We start from the raw sequence: 14,572 nt of genomic DNA, 5'->3' as shown, positions 1-14,572 counted from the left end.
ACTGCTTATTGCAGAGTTCTCTGTCTGACGTGGAGGCCCTCCAGAGGAAGCATGCCCAGTTTGAGAACACCCTTGATGCTCAGATGGAGCAGGTGGAAGTGGTGGAGAGGTTTGCACAGCAGCTGATCCAGCAAAAACACTTTGACTCAGACAACATCAAGAGCAAGAACAAGTCTGTGCTGCTCAGGTAAAAGCCAATAATGAACCAAGGGATTCATATTTCCCATTTTTGTAAGACTGTTAATCCACAGATATATTTGTTCATTAGTCAAATGTTTATTTTGCTTGCTGTGGTATAACTGACAAAAAAAACACTGCTCTTTCCAGAAAGGGTAAACTACTAGAAATGAGTAAAGTTCGCCGGAAGGCTTTGGATGAATCTCTACAACTTCAGAAGTTCCTTTGTAGCAGTTATGAGGTATGAGTCAGGCCTGGGTCTTCTTGATGAGTGTGCTTTCATGAACATGTTAGTGTTGGTCCATGCGGCTGGTACGCAAGACTGACCAGTCCAGAAACAGTATAATGTATAATACCATGAACCTGTAAAGTAATGTGTCATAATGGAAACGTGTAGGTGTGCTCGTGGCTCAACGAAAGGAATGCGGTGGCCATGGATGAGACCTGGAGAGACCCCATCAACCTCCAGGCCAAACTGCTGAAACACCAGAGCTTTGAGGCTGAGATCCTAGCCAACCGCAAGCAAGTTGACACACTTACCAAGGTATGAAAAAAAGATGTTTGACTGCAAATGAATACCAGAATATTTTCTCAGTACTTGCCTATGGCTTATGGGAAACCGATACACCTTAAGATGCAATGACATACCTTTAGAATCTGCAAGGCCCTATGTTCTGAGACCACTGGGTTGACAGATGTTATCCAAAGTGGAAGTTATCTGTGACACTGACTAGTCTAGGCGAGTGTTAAATTGAGTGAATGTTCCCCCACAGGAGGGAGAGAGGATGATAGCGGCAGGTAACTCCTCTCCTGAGAAGATCAAACTCTGGCTGAAGGATCTAAACAATGGCTGGGATCAGCTCCTCAACAACTGTAAAGAGAAGAAATGTCGTCTGCAGCAGGCCTACCAGGTAACGATACCTTATGGACTTCCTGTACTTGTCTGTGATGATGTAACATTTGAGGGTGTTACTGGTATTCCATAAACATTCAGAGTAAAAGACTGAAATAATAAATAGTGATATGCGCCTCCTGTCTGTGAAACATTTGACTATAATTATTATATAACTTTGTCTTTTCTATACATTTATTTTCTGCCACCAGGCTTTACAGTTCCAGCGTTCGCTGGATGACATAGAGGAGTGGCTTGGGTCCATAGAAGTTGAAGTTGCCAATGAGGACTGTGGCACTGATCTCCCATCCGTCAATAGGCTGCTGAAGGCTCTACAAGACCTGGAGGAGGTGGTGGATGGATATCTGGAGAGGGTCCAGGGTCTGGTGGACACAGCCAAGGACTTCAGCTCCCAGGGTAACTTCCTGGCCCAAGAGATCCAGCAACGCGTTGGCCAAACTGTCCATAGGTATGCTCTTGTTTTGTCAAAGACTTAGAAACACTGCTAATGAGGTGTTATGTCTTTGCCTCTCATCATATACATTTAAATTGTATTGTGTTGTGGCACCAAAACACAATGTATTGCCATGCAAAAAACCACACTCAACCAACATCGAACAGCTGGGAGAGTGCATGTATGAAAGGGTTTTCCAATGTCACTCCCAAATGTGTGTAGGAATTTGCTTTGTAAATCCCACTGAAAATCAAGCTTTGGTTTTTATAGATATAACAGCTTAGCTGAGCCAATGCATAACCGACGGGAGACCTTGGAATCCTGGCAGCTGTTGTTTCAGTTCTATCGTGACATGGAAGATGAGCTGGTCTGGATCCAGGACAAAACCCCCTCTGCCTCCTCCAAAGACTGGGGAACCTCCCTGCAGAGCACTCAGTCTATCGTAAAAAAACACCAGGTCAGAGACAAGAATTGCCAATGTACCAGTTATCATTTCAGATACAAATAACAAGGTTGGATTTGGTGTAGGAAATCTAGAAAGAAAGAAAATCTATTTGTAAAGTGTGATTTGATAGATTGAACAGGTCTCTCTTCTCTTCTGTTTGCAGGCTGTGATGCAGGAGATAGCGAGCCGTGCCCCTCTGGTGCAGGCTGTCCAGGACGCAGGTCAGAACCTGGTGAGGGGCAGACACTTCGCCTCTCATGAGATAAGCGAGAGGCTTGCTGAGCTCAAGGACACATTCGAGAGCCTGAGGAGAGAGTCAGAGAGCAGGGGCCGACTGTTGCAGGAGGCTCTGAAGATACAGACCTTCGTCTCTGAGGTACGTTAGAGGTACATACTTAGCTGTGTGACCCCCACACCACATCTGCTCCACGCATTCTCTATGGACAGAAACACAGGTTTGAAAACATTCCCCCCATTCGTCCTCCTGGACAATCAAGGGTGTTGAACTCACACACGATGCCCGCTGAAGGGGCTTTCAAAGCATACGTTTCTCTGTAGGTGTCAGAACTTAAGCTCTGGCTGGATGAGCAGAGACCCACGTTTGAGTCCAAAGACTTTGGTAAGAGTGAGGAAGCCACTGAGGTTCTCCTACGGAAGCTGGACTCAGGAGTCCTGGACCTGGAGAACAAGCGGCTGAAAGTGGAATCTCTTCAGGAGACTGGGGCCAAACTGGAGCACTGTGGCCACCCCAACAGGTACTATAGATTTGTGTTTATATCATTACCAGGAATTAAGGGATCTCACAGATATCTGCTGGGTTTAACAATATTTAGAATATGTTTTTATATTCACATTCCATATTGGAAATATTTAAATAATTATAAATCCATATAATTCCTTACTTGATGTTCATGTCTCCCCATGACATTTTATTCAATTTAAACCAACTGCAACACATCTCTGATATTGTTATAGCCATTTAGTGAGTAAGAGTCTCCCAGACGTTCTGGAGGACTATGAGAGTCTCCTGTGTCTGTCTGCCTCGCGACGGGCAGCTCTGGAGGACCAGCTTAACCTCTATGTGTTTGAGAGAGAGGCCAGAGAGCTACAGAACTGGCTGTGCTCCCGCAAGACCCTGGCTGGGTCAGAGGACTATGGACAAGACCTGGAAGGTGTGGAGGTATGGATGATGCAGTTTGGACTACTCTTTCATTAGTGAACATTTGGTTTTTGCTCCGTTCTGAACCTCCGCAGTCAGGACACATCACATTCACAGTTGAGACCAGAACAACTGGACGGAGAAGGTGCTGTGGGCTTAAGGGTCTTGCTCATGGGTCCAGTAGGGGAATGTCTTTAGGAGATGAACCTAGCATCATTCTAGTTGCCTGATATATTTCTATAGCGTTTGCACTGTCTGGCCAACGTTAAAAAAGCTGAAAACTGTAAGGAGGATCTGGCACTTTTTTATTCATTAAGTTGCTCTCATCCAGGTGTTGCAGAAAAAGTTTGAAGACTTTGTGGCTGAAGTGAACACATTGGGCCAGAGTAAATTCAGCACTGTTCAACAACTTGGACAAGAGGTGAAATCTACTGAAGGCCAGAGACGAGTGGCAACTCTGCACAAACTATGGGACGAACTCATCCAGAATGTGAAAATTAGAGCTGAGGTAAAATTCTTAAGCCAATACTTACCCATAATAGTAATAGTTTGTGATTTAAACTGGACAATAAACAATAGGCAAGAAAGGTAATATCTGGCTTTATTCTGCAGCATTCCTATTTGTTAGTTTACCCCCATAACAAGCCTGATGTGTGCAAAGCTATTTTCTTTCGACTCGTTCTAATGTATTACTGCGGGTAAAATACCTTAGCCATGTTGCTATATCCATTATTTTGTGTGACAGAACCTGAAGTCTGCCTGTGAGGTACATCAGTTTGACCATGACGTGGATGAGTTGAAGACTTGGATGAGTGAAAAAGAGGTGGTATTGGACTCTGAAGACCATGAGCACGATCTGCTCAGTATCCAGGCACTCATCAGACAACATGAAGGACTGGAGGTAGACTTCAAGTTTATTGAAAAGATTTAATTGAAATGGTAGCAGTTTATTTTAGGCGGAGTTCAAAGCTTCACCCTTTCATTAGCCACTTATCTCAGGCGAGACTCACCGATTTAGAAATTGTGTTTGTTTTCAGAGAGACTTAGTGGTCATCAAGGAGGAGGTGTCTAGGATTAAAGAAGAGGGGTGGGGCCTAACCAGGAAGTACTCTCAGGTGCGGGTCAGTCTGAGTGAAAGACTGCAGGAAGTGGAGGCAAGCTGGGCCAGTCTGCAAGCCAAGGCCATCCAACGCAGGAAGAGACTGGGTCAGGCCGAAGCCGTGCAGAGATACCTCACGGAGTGGGCAGAACTCATGTAGGTTTCCTTTTCATTTCACCTGATTAGGGTTGATATGAAAACAGTGTCATATTTGTATAATTATGGTTTTAAATTTAGAGGATCTGTCTTTTTGTCTCTGTTGCGCAGGGCGTGGCTGAAAGAAACCTTGTCCTTGGTGAGAGGGGAGGGTTCGGGAGGGGAGGGAACTGACTTGGAGCAGCTAATCAAAAGACACGAAGAGTACCGCGTTCAGATTGACAAACAGCTCAAAAGATCACAGGCTGTGAAAGATGAAGGCAGATACCTTCTGGAGGAAGGCAACTTCATGTGCCAAGAGGTAACCCACACTAAGTTACATTCAGACATCAAAATGTCCAAACTAACTTTTTTTGACTTCACCACTCTTTTGCATTATTGTACTCTTGCTTCAGTTATTTTCAAATTGTCAAAGGACCATTTAATAAAGCTATTATTAGCATTGAGTATCTACTGCTGCCCATTGCAGTTGGAGGAGCGTCTTCTGGAGCTGCAGGAGTTGGAGACACGGTTGCAGGATGTCTGGGAAGAGAGGAGAGTGTTGTACCAGGAGGAACTGGAGATCCTACAGTTGCAGAGGGAACTGGAGCAGGCAGAGCACTGGCTTAGTACCTACGAAGCCACTCTGAAGGCAGAGGAGTATGGGGTGAGAGGTTCTAGTCGAGTTAAAAGCAAGCCCCGCTAAGCAGGCTAACACGTAGTCAACCTTGTCAATGACGCTACTCATTGGTTTTAGTGATATGTGTTTTCTTTTCAAAGCAAAGGTTGCTTCAGCCTGTTTAAGATGCTGAGTGATGTTTTCCCTTTCCAGGACTCTGTGTCAGATGTTCTAGAGTTGATGAAAAAACAGGAGGACTTGGAGGCTATGATTCAAGCCCAGAGTGAGAGGTTCAATACCTTAAAAAAGAAGAAAACCCAGGTGAGATAAAAACACTGCTCATATAACAGATCGTGAAGCTTTGTGGCTGATGCTATTTAACCATATTCCTTTTGGTCCTTCTTAATGATGACAGTCCAAAAGACTAGTTCATAAATGTGTTATATATGACATATTTTATTTGATATATCTGACATGTTTATTTTGAGAGCAGAGATTACAAGGCCTTCATGGGGATGACAGAGACAGCAGCTCTAGGACAAAGCTTTCCAGGGTAACCTCCCTGAAGAGGAAACCCTCCGACCCTAAGGTGCCCCGGCCGACTGCTACTAAACCTCCAAAGCCCCCAGAGTCGTTCTCCAGAACCAGCATACAATCAGATCCATCTCCGTCCATCTCTAGTAGCCCCCCACCAAAACCTTCCTCTAGGATCTTAACCATCCAGAGCCCTGTCTCAGTGGCCCTCCTGGCCCCCTCTAGTTCCTCATGCTTTGCCCCGCCGGTCAACCCTCCTCTATCCCCTTCATCCACTTCCAATGTAGAGAGCAGAATCCCCCCTCACTACCGACCTTACAGATTGTCAGCTATGGAAGAAGAGTTGACTCCCACAGATACACCACCTATCGCCCCCAAGCCGAGGCTTTCCATCAGAGAGAAGACGTCAGCCAAGCCTGAGCGGCCGGCTGCAGAACCACCTGTAGGGTCTCCATCACAGACCTCACCTGTCTCCGATGTATCCCCGCTGACCTCATATGTGCCGGCCCAATCCCCAAGTGGGTCTGTACCTGTCCCCTCTGATCCTTCTGATGAGGAACCTACCAAAACCTCTGAGCTCCCTGCACACTCCAGAGAGGACCTCCCCCCCTCCTCCCCTCTGCTGCCGGACCAAAGGGAGCATGAAGACCTTTCAGAGGAGTCGGCCACGCTGTCAGTCTCAACACCTGATGTGAGAGCAGATCACCATCTGACTGAACTGCCTGTCCTCCGAGTCTGAGCAGCTTGCACGTTTCTTTCTCTTTAACAACGTCTGCTGTTTTCCATCTTGACCACTGTGTTGTTTCTATTTTTCTAGGTTTTAGGCCAAGTGACTGTCACAATTGATGGGATGTTGGAGATCAAAGTGAAACAAGGTGGAAACAAGGTGAGACCATGTTTAATATCTCAGTGTAGAGGACTGTAACACTCTGACCTGAAACCATTTTAAAAGCTGTTGATGCTAGGTCATCTCCAGTGTTTTATTGACTAAATCCTAGTTATCTACGGCTGGGTCAATGCCCCAAACTGTTTTGATGTGCAGGGTTTGGAGACCTGGGATTCTGTCTATGCGGTGCTGGAGGGGGACACCCTCAACCTGTTCAAAGACAAGCACGCTGCTACAGAGGTACTCTGCCACTTATTAATCCAAAAAAGATGACCGTTATAGACTTCCCTTCACTGGTCCTTGTTAAGAATACGATGCCTTTTGAGAGAACATTATGCCTTGCTATTTTTATTACAGAGGTCTTCCCGGTGGCCGCCCATCAAAATGGTTGGATCGGTGTGTAAGGAGAACCTACACTACAAAAGAAAGAACCATACCTTCAAATTAACGTGAGCCTTTGAAATTACTGAAAGAAAATAAATTATTGATGTTGCAAAACTTGCCACAGTATGTTCGTGTACTGTGGCTTACAGTACAAATAGTACAGTACATATAGTACAGTACTTATAGTACAGTACTTACAGTACAGTACATACAGTACAGTACTTACAGTACAGTATATACAGTACAGTATATACAGTACAGTATATACAGTACAGTACAGTACCATATTAGAGGTTTGAGGACCTCGTGATAAAGAATAAGGAAGCTAATGCTCCTCAGACAGAAAGTAACTGTATGTGATTGACTGACTGACTGACTGTTTCGCTGTTCAGTCTGGAGGATGGCAGTCAGTACCTGTTCGCTGCCTCCAGTCAGGAGCAGAAGTTGAAATGGGTAGAGGAACTTCAGAACTGTGTCAAGTCCGGGATCTCCTCTGACTCTGAGGATTCTGGGTAAGACCACTTTAAAATTAAGGCAATATCTTAAAATGTTAAACTTATAAAATAAATGTAACCCAAATTACAAAATGACATGTGGGTATATGGCACTGAAATGTTAACATGTGGAAACTGCCAGGGAAACTAAACCAAAGCATAAATTGTTGACAAAGGTTGTCCAAACTATTTACAGGGTAAAACAAACCAAAGAGTAATACCCTTTTCAGACATTTGGACTGTGGTGCTTTGGAAGCACTTCATTTATGGCATAGTTGTATCTGGAAGAATCTGTAAGGCACCCTACGGCTTTTCAGATGCCGGCACTAAACATTCTCTGGAGATGGTTTCAAACCCCCACTGTACCAGCATTTCCATAGTCTAAAAAGAAATGCTGTGTCTGAAGCTGGATTAATGTCCATCACTAGGCAACCAGAACTGTCAGTGAAATAACCTCAAACTGCATTAGCACAGCCTACCTGTCTGCTGCCTGCGTGCAGACCACTCTTTTCTAAAGAAGTGCATTAAGGTTTATTTAAACCATGATTGAACAACATATTTTGTAGCGATAAAATGCATCTCGCTACTGTACCATTATCAAACGGAATAAAAACAACACGTAGCACGTGAGTCCTCAACATTCATAGTTGTCAGGGAAACAATACTAAACATTTTATGCTGTAGAAGATATGTCTTGTCTAAAAGGTAAAAATGTATGAGAAATATATATTTCAGTACTTTGTGTAAACTGTCTCTTTAATAACTTGCAGTTGCAAACTCATAAGTTTCCATATCCTGGCAGAAATTGTGAAGGTTTGGCATTGATGCTGAAAATATGATCATGCAAAAAACGGGTAATGATCATATGAAGCCATTTATTATCACATAGTTGTTTAGATCCTTTTTAAAATTATAATGATAACAGAAATCACCCAAATGGCCCTGATCAAAAGTTTACATACCCTTGAATGTTTGGCCTTGTTACAGACACACAAGGTAAAACACACAGGAGAAAAAGGCAATTAAAGTAGAATTTCCCACACCTTTGGCTTTTTAAAATGCAATTAGTGTCTGTGTATAGTCAATAAACTATCTCTCACATGGATGCACTGAGCAGGCTAGATACTGAGCCATGAGGAGTAGAAAAGAACTTTCAAAAGACCTGCATAAAGAGGATATGGAACTTTATAAAGATGGAAAAGCATATAAAAAGATATCCAAAGCCTTGCAAATGCCAGACCATTCTGTTCCATCACTTATTAAGAAGTGAAAAACTTGGGATCTCTTGATACCCAGCCAAGGTCAGGAAAGACCAAGAAAGATTACAGCAAAACCTGCCAGAAGAATTGTTCGGGATACAAAGAAAAACACACAGGTAACCTCAGGAGAAATAGAGGATGCACTGGAAAAGACTGTGTGGTTGTTTCAAGGAGCACAATCTGACGATACTTGAACAAAAATGAGCTACATGGCCGAATTGCCAGAAAGAAGCTTTTACTGCACCAATGCCACAAAAAAGCCCAGTTGTTTTATGATTGTGCCATTCTGTTATGACCTACAGTTGAATGTAAATCTCATAAGAAATAAAACGTGTTTTGCCTGCTCACATGTTTTCTTTACAAATGGTACATATATTACCAATTCTCCAAGGGTATGCAAACGTGTGAGCACAAATGTATTTCAACAGTTCAACATATTAAAATAACTTTCCAATTTCCATTTTGTTCAGAGAATCCTCCAAGGACACAGTAGATCACCAGAACTCAAAACAGGTGGACCTGAACAATGCCTCTGAGAATAGTCATGGCTCCAGAGAAAGTGTTGTTTCCAATGAAAGTTGTGAGAGCATAAGGGGGCCACCGCCAAAACCCCCCCATACCTACTATGACAAACACCACTACTCTGCAGACGGGGGGCACAATAATCCAGGTGAGAATTTATACATTAATTTCCTTTGACTTTCAGTACCATGAAAACAACTACTTTCATCATCTCTTAATAAATTACAGGTCACTATATGCATTCATTTTCTAATGTTAACCCAGTGCTTGCAAAGAAAAATGTGCCTGTTATAACATAATAATGTGCTGCCTTCTTCAAGGGAATGTAATAACCCAGGGTCTAAGTTCTCTTCAGATGAGCACATCCCTCACCAGCACTTCTCCTCTACCTCCACAAAGCCTAACTGACATTGGGACCAAAGACAAGAACAAGAACAAGAGCGTCTTCAAGAAACTCTTTGGAAAGTGATTTGGGATCTTTCCTTTGTTGTTAGAGTGGACTCATCAGAACAATGAAAATCGTGTGAACTTTCTGTTGTAAACCATTAGCATTGGTTTATCATATGTTAGCAACAGTTGATATACACATGTTCACCTTATGTTGATCTACTCAAGCCTTTCAATATTGCTCTTTTATGCTAGTGCCTATTTAAATAATAATATTGTTATTATTATCATAGTCACATTAATTTGCTCTTGTTCATTTTACACAATATTTCAACATTAATTTTCAAATTAGCATTCTTAATTGAAATAAAAATGCCAATACAGATATTCTGATACTCTGATATATTTGTATGTGTACAATAGTAGTACTATGTGTATAATATTATAGATGAAAAGCTGCCATTTTTAACCATACAGAAAAAGATGATTAGAATTGTATTATCTCAATCTATTTTCAGTTAGTCAAACGAAATGAGAGATTTTCCAATGACAATCATTTTTGGAAGTCATTTTCAGGCCATCATTTATTCACAATTCGATTACGATTAATCTAATTTTTTAAATGATCCTTCATAAAATTTGCCATAAAGGTAATTCAGCTTTTGATTTTTACGAAGGATCTAATTCATGTCTTACCTAAATTGAGCATGACATGTCTAATTTAAGTCTGCATTAAGATAAAATTAGGGGAACATGTGTTGTTTCACCAAATATTCCACATTTTAATTTAACCAGATAGCCTATTGTTTTTCATAATAGTCCGATTTCTCAAATGGTGTTTTGAAGATTCTATGAAAATGTATATTTTCATCGACATTTTCCATTTAGCTGGACTTTAGTAAAACGTTTTTGCGGACAACATACAGTCCTACAAGTGTCTGAAAAGAACATGTCATAACTGACGGATCAGCATCTTCAACCCTAGGCATTGGATAGCCTTGCAAGCATTCCACTCACTCTCCATGCTATAAGCCAAAGTCTGTTTCGAATAATCAGTGTGAAGAAGTGGAATTATAGCTAAACAGACTGGTACCCACACTGCCTTCGTGAATCCTCAATATTTGCTACCGCACGATGGCGTCAGAGACAATGAAAGCTACCAGCCAATGTCAGGCTACTGTATTCCTGAAGTCAGTTAATTGCAGTCCAGATAGTGCCGTTGATTTAGAATATTGCGGCTTGTTTATTTGTGATTTGTGATTTTGTTTTCATTACTGTTGCACGTATTACAGAATGGGGAGGTTTTGGTTAATGTTAATGGGTATGGCTTGTTAGTTCATTTAGGTAATGTGCCATTATATTTCAGGTCATTCGTATGTTTAACCAGTTTGATGTTAAAAGCATGTAGCAAAAGGTTAGGAGAAATTGCCGGAATAGGAGGATTTCATTAATGGTCTTTCTCGTCGCAAAACACAATGATTGGAATGTAGACGTTTGTTTATACGTATTTAAAAGCAAGATCATTTATTTATGTGCAATGGTTGGTATTAAAAGTGTATTTATTTGGGAAATGTATATTAGCTTCAGGTTTTCCAGTAATAGGCTACATAACGTTTTGAATTCGACGATTTAAGTTGTAGGGTAATTGTTTTCAAAATGCCAAAATATTGAACAGCCCCATAATTATAATAGTATAATAGCAAACAAATAAACAAAATGCGTTTCATTTGAACGAATAACAAACAGTTTAACTATTTGAAGCCAAAGAACCCCTCAATCCTTGATAAAGACGAAGGTTTATAAGGGCTACTGACATTCAAAGCAATTGTCCTGCCTTGCCTCGCGACGTGGTGGCAACGTGCTAATTCGATTATTACTCCTACACATGTTGGTGAATATTAACATGGAATAAAGGCCTGCTGTAATTCCCAATCTTCCCTGTTACACAAAATAAAATAGTAATTCGCCTTGTTTGTAAAACATGTTCTAAAACATATTATGATTGTAAGGCCCATTTTTTGGCACATTTTTTGGTCAGCTCCCACTCCCTAGGCTAGTTGTAATTCTGATCACGCGCCTCCCAAAGCTGCCGCAACACATTTAATGAATAAAAAATGTAACGTTGTTGGCATCGGAAACATTTCACTTAAGATATGTTTATTTTAAGTTTAGGCCTACTATTTCCCAAAATGGCGAGATTGTAAAACTGGAAAATATTCCTCAATTTTTTAGTTTTTTTAAATTAAATTAATAGACCAATAGCCTCCACAATGGTAAAATAAAACTCAATATAAATAACTTATGTCTCCTGTTTTTGATTTGTTGAAAAATGTTGCCAAACACCAAATGAAGCCTGCTTAAATTAAATACAAACTCAACGATTTACCAATAGTTTCATAATATAGCCAACCGTTGGCTAAAGATTCAAAAAAATTATCAATTTTGCATCACAGAACATAGGGCTAGATTTTAAGGAATATAAAGATCAAAATACTTCACGCTTCCTACGGTCCTGAACGCATATGCTGCAGCTGCAGGGACAGAGGCGTTTCCTTGGCAACGGCAGATTGTTTCTTACAACACCTTTCTTTTAGCCATAGGCTATGGATCCTTTGGTAAATCTATGATTTCAGCAACGACCAACAAGTTTCATCTAATAATAAAATCTATGTTACAGTAGAAATGTATTCAGTCGCACGAACGCCCGATTTCAGTCATATACACACCATAAATCTGGGGCCAATTTAGATTTAATCCGGCTCCAAGAAATCCATTCACATACAGACCAATTTCGGATCAAATCATTTATGGACCTCTTTCAAATAATTAAGATTAATAATGACCAACAATTATTGATCGAAGTATATACATCAATATCAACTATTTACTACCGTAACTGTGGTAGAAAATTGGCTTTTTTTAATATCACTAAAGACCTATCTAAATTAAGCTTTGTTAAAAAATAAACTGAATGAGTGAATTGTTTTCATTTACCACTATGTCAAATGCAGACAATAGTTTATTATTTGCATTTTATTTACAGCCCCATCAAACATTTAATTTTTTATAACAGTTTTTATAATGAAATCATTTTAATCAAAATTCCTGATCCTCGGCAATACATATGTCTTTGCAATCGAACAGGCCTACCCGTCTAGGCTATAGACTTCCGCTAGGGGGCTCTCTGCTCTCACATATACGCTCCAGTCTCCATGAGTTTTATAACGGAGATTTGCTGTCTGCTTGCCTATCATCTTATTTCCACACAACACTATTTGTGTCCTAAAGTGAATAATAACTGTTTTTACATAAACGGCGTGTTTATAAACATTGCGTTGTAGCCTACGTGTTGAGCAGCCCTGCCATTGTATTTAAACAAATCCCTGTCTAAACGACATCTATTACCACGATTATGCTAGTAGGCTATATTTGTGAGCCTGAGAAATGAAATTGTAAGCGTTTTAAGGTAAGCTTGTTTTTAATATGTGGATGACAACATGGTTGAAAATATAGAGTTCTTCTTGGTATGGCCGAAAGGTATTCAATTATTAGTTCACTGAGGAATTATTGTTCTTAGTCAAAATAACGTATCTTAGATAAGTTACCTTTCGCTATTCATCTTCAATATAGATTTCCTGTGCATCGGGCCTCTACATGGATTATTCTAGTAGGCTTATAGTTATCACCGTATGATCCGGACTTCTATTCAACCCTTTCAGATACACCCCCAAGAGTCATGATCATTAACATTATCATCCTTGGCTGCAGTTGCATGCAGCTTCTGCAGTGCTAAACCTCATATATAGTAAAACAAACACACAAAAATACACCTAGTAACCTAATGCATTGGGAACTATTGGGAAACAGGCAGTACCGTCTTTCAGCCTAAATTTCACAAAGCCTACATTTCAAATGCATAGCCTACATTAAAATATATTCTCTAATATAACATATAGTAGATACATTGATAATATTGCGACTATTTGTGAGCACATAAACGATTTAGGCAGCGGGGATGATACCCCACAACAAACTTTAGAACGCCGCGGTGCTCATGACCTTGTTTATTTACTCGCGCTGTTTTCAACAGTTGAAAGAAAGCGTTGACAAGCAGTCCATTCCTTTTAAATGACGCGACAAGGCTGCTCTCGGGTATCACATTCTCCGTACAACAGCTATAGATTATGGGAAAGTTAAACATCACCACCATGAGAATGTATGGAAAAAACATTACACTGCGCAGATGAGATGTGATTGCGGATATTGCTGATTGATGTAGAAAGTTTACCTTTCTTACCTTTTGCAAATCTGAAATTACATTTCAGCACTATAAATTAATTGGAGCGCTTGACAATTATATGTAGCCTACCATATGTACCAAAAGAAGGACAATTGTTGAAAGGTAACTAAACATTTCTGAACATTTAAAATAATAATAACAAGCCTATTTTTGGCATGTGTTTCTCCATCAATCAAAAACTGGTCAAAATAAACTGACGTTGCAAAAAACTCATAACATTATTATTATTATTAACAATAAATGGGCTATTGATGAGGTTACTATTAAGAATGTAATGATAGCAGCCATAAGTAGACCTCTCAACACAAGTCGGAGGTAACCATTCGTTGCAGCAATGTCTTGACTCATCTGTGACTAATCACGAGTCAACATATTGGATATCACAACAACATAATGAAAGTACAAAAAAGGCGATGATTGTTTTTGTTTTGTGATACTTAATCTTTCCATATGTTTTTATAAGCCAACTATGTCTGTTATACAACTTGGTGTTTTGAGATATCTTTATTTAAACTGAATTTTAACATTTATTAAAACACATGATGTTGTCTTGACATTTCTAACGAATGCCAGTAATATTTACATGAATGTACTTCAACAGTAGGTTGGGCCAAAAAAGTAACCTTGTGGGAATTCACGAGGCTCTTGGTTTGTTTCGCTCTTCTGCACTACTTTATCGTGCGCTCTTGTGTTCTCTGCTTCTCTCTCTCTCTCTCTCTCTCTCTCTCTTTCTCACTCTCTCTCTCTCTCTCTCTCTCTTTCTGTGTGTATGTGCGTGTGTGTGTATGTGTGTCGCTTATCCTGTCAAACATCCATGATATTACCT

The 14,572-nt window shown here is 40.5% G+C and overlaps 1 protein-coding gene across 3 annotated transcripts in view; it reads left to right on the top strand.

Annotated features, from left to right (window-relative positions):
* Positions 1-9,833, top strand: part of sptbn5 (spectrin, beta, non-erythrocytic 5) — a 46,125-nt gene extending 36,292 nt beyond the window's left edge. For all 3 annotated transcript variants that reach the window (XM_010892973.3, XM_034297310.1, XM_034297311.1), the window contains 22 exons: positions 15-187; positions 328-418; positions 575-721; positions 951-1,088; positions 1,282-1,538; positions 1,794-1,980; positions 2,132-2,344; positions 2,527-2,723; positions 2,944-3,148; positions 3,459-3,635; positions 3,873-4,028; positions 4,165-4,382; positions 4,494-4,683; positions 4,852-5,028; positions 5,194-5,301; positions 5,474-6,205; positions 6,332-6,400; positions 6,557-6,640; positions 6,758-6,849; positions 7,177-7,296; positions 9,008-9,207; positions 9,380-9,833. In XM_010892973.3, the coding sequence (XP_010891275.2) occupies positions 15-187; positions 328-418; positions 575-721; positions 951-1,088; positions 1,282-1,538; positions 1,794-1,980; positions 2,132-2,344; positions 2,527-2,723; positions 2,944-3,148; positions 3,459-3,635; positions 3,873-4,028; positions 4,165-4,382; positions 4,494-4,683; positions 4,852-5,028; positions 5,194-5,301; positions 5,474-6,205; positions 6,332-6,400; positions 6,557-6,640; positions 6,758-6,849; positions 7,177-7,296; positions 9,008-9,207; positions 9,380-9,528 (4,080 nt within the window). In that variant the 3' untranslated portion in view covers positions 9,529-9,833. The remainder of the gene's footprint in view (positions 1-14; positions 188-327; positions 419-574; positions 722-950; positions 1,089-1,281; positions 1,539-1,793; positions 1,981-2,131; positions 2,345-2,526; positions 2,724-2,943; positions 3,149-3,458; positions 3,636-3,872; positions 4,029-4,164; positions 4,383-4,493; positions 4,684-4,851; positions 5,029-5,193; positions 5,302-5,473; positions 6,206-6,331; positions 6,401-6,556; positions 6,641-6,757; positions 6,850-7,176; positions 7,297-9,007; positions 9,208-9,379) is intronic.
* Positions 9,834-14,572: the final 4,739 nt, after the last annotated feature.

This window comes from Esox lucius, chromosome 15, assembly GCF_011004845.1.
Source record: "Esox lucius isolate fEsoLuc1 chromosome 15, fEsoLuc1.pri, whole genome shotgun sequence".
NCBI lineage: Eukaryota > Metazoa > Chordata > Actinopteri > Esociformes > Esocidae > Esox > Esox lucius.
This window is presented reverse-complemented; position numbering and strand designations above follow the sequence as displayed.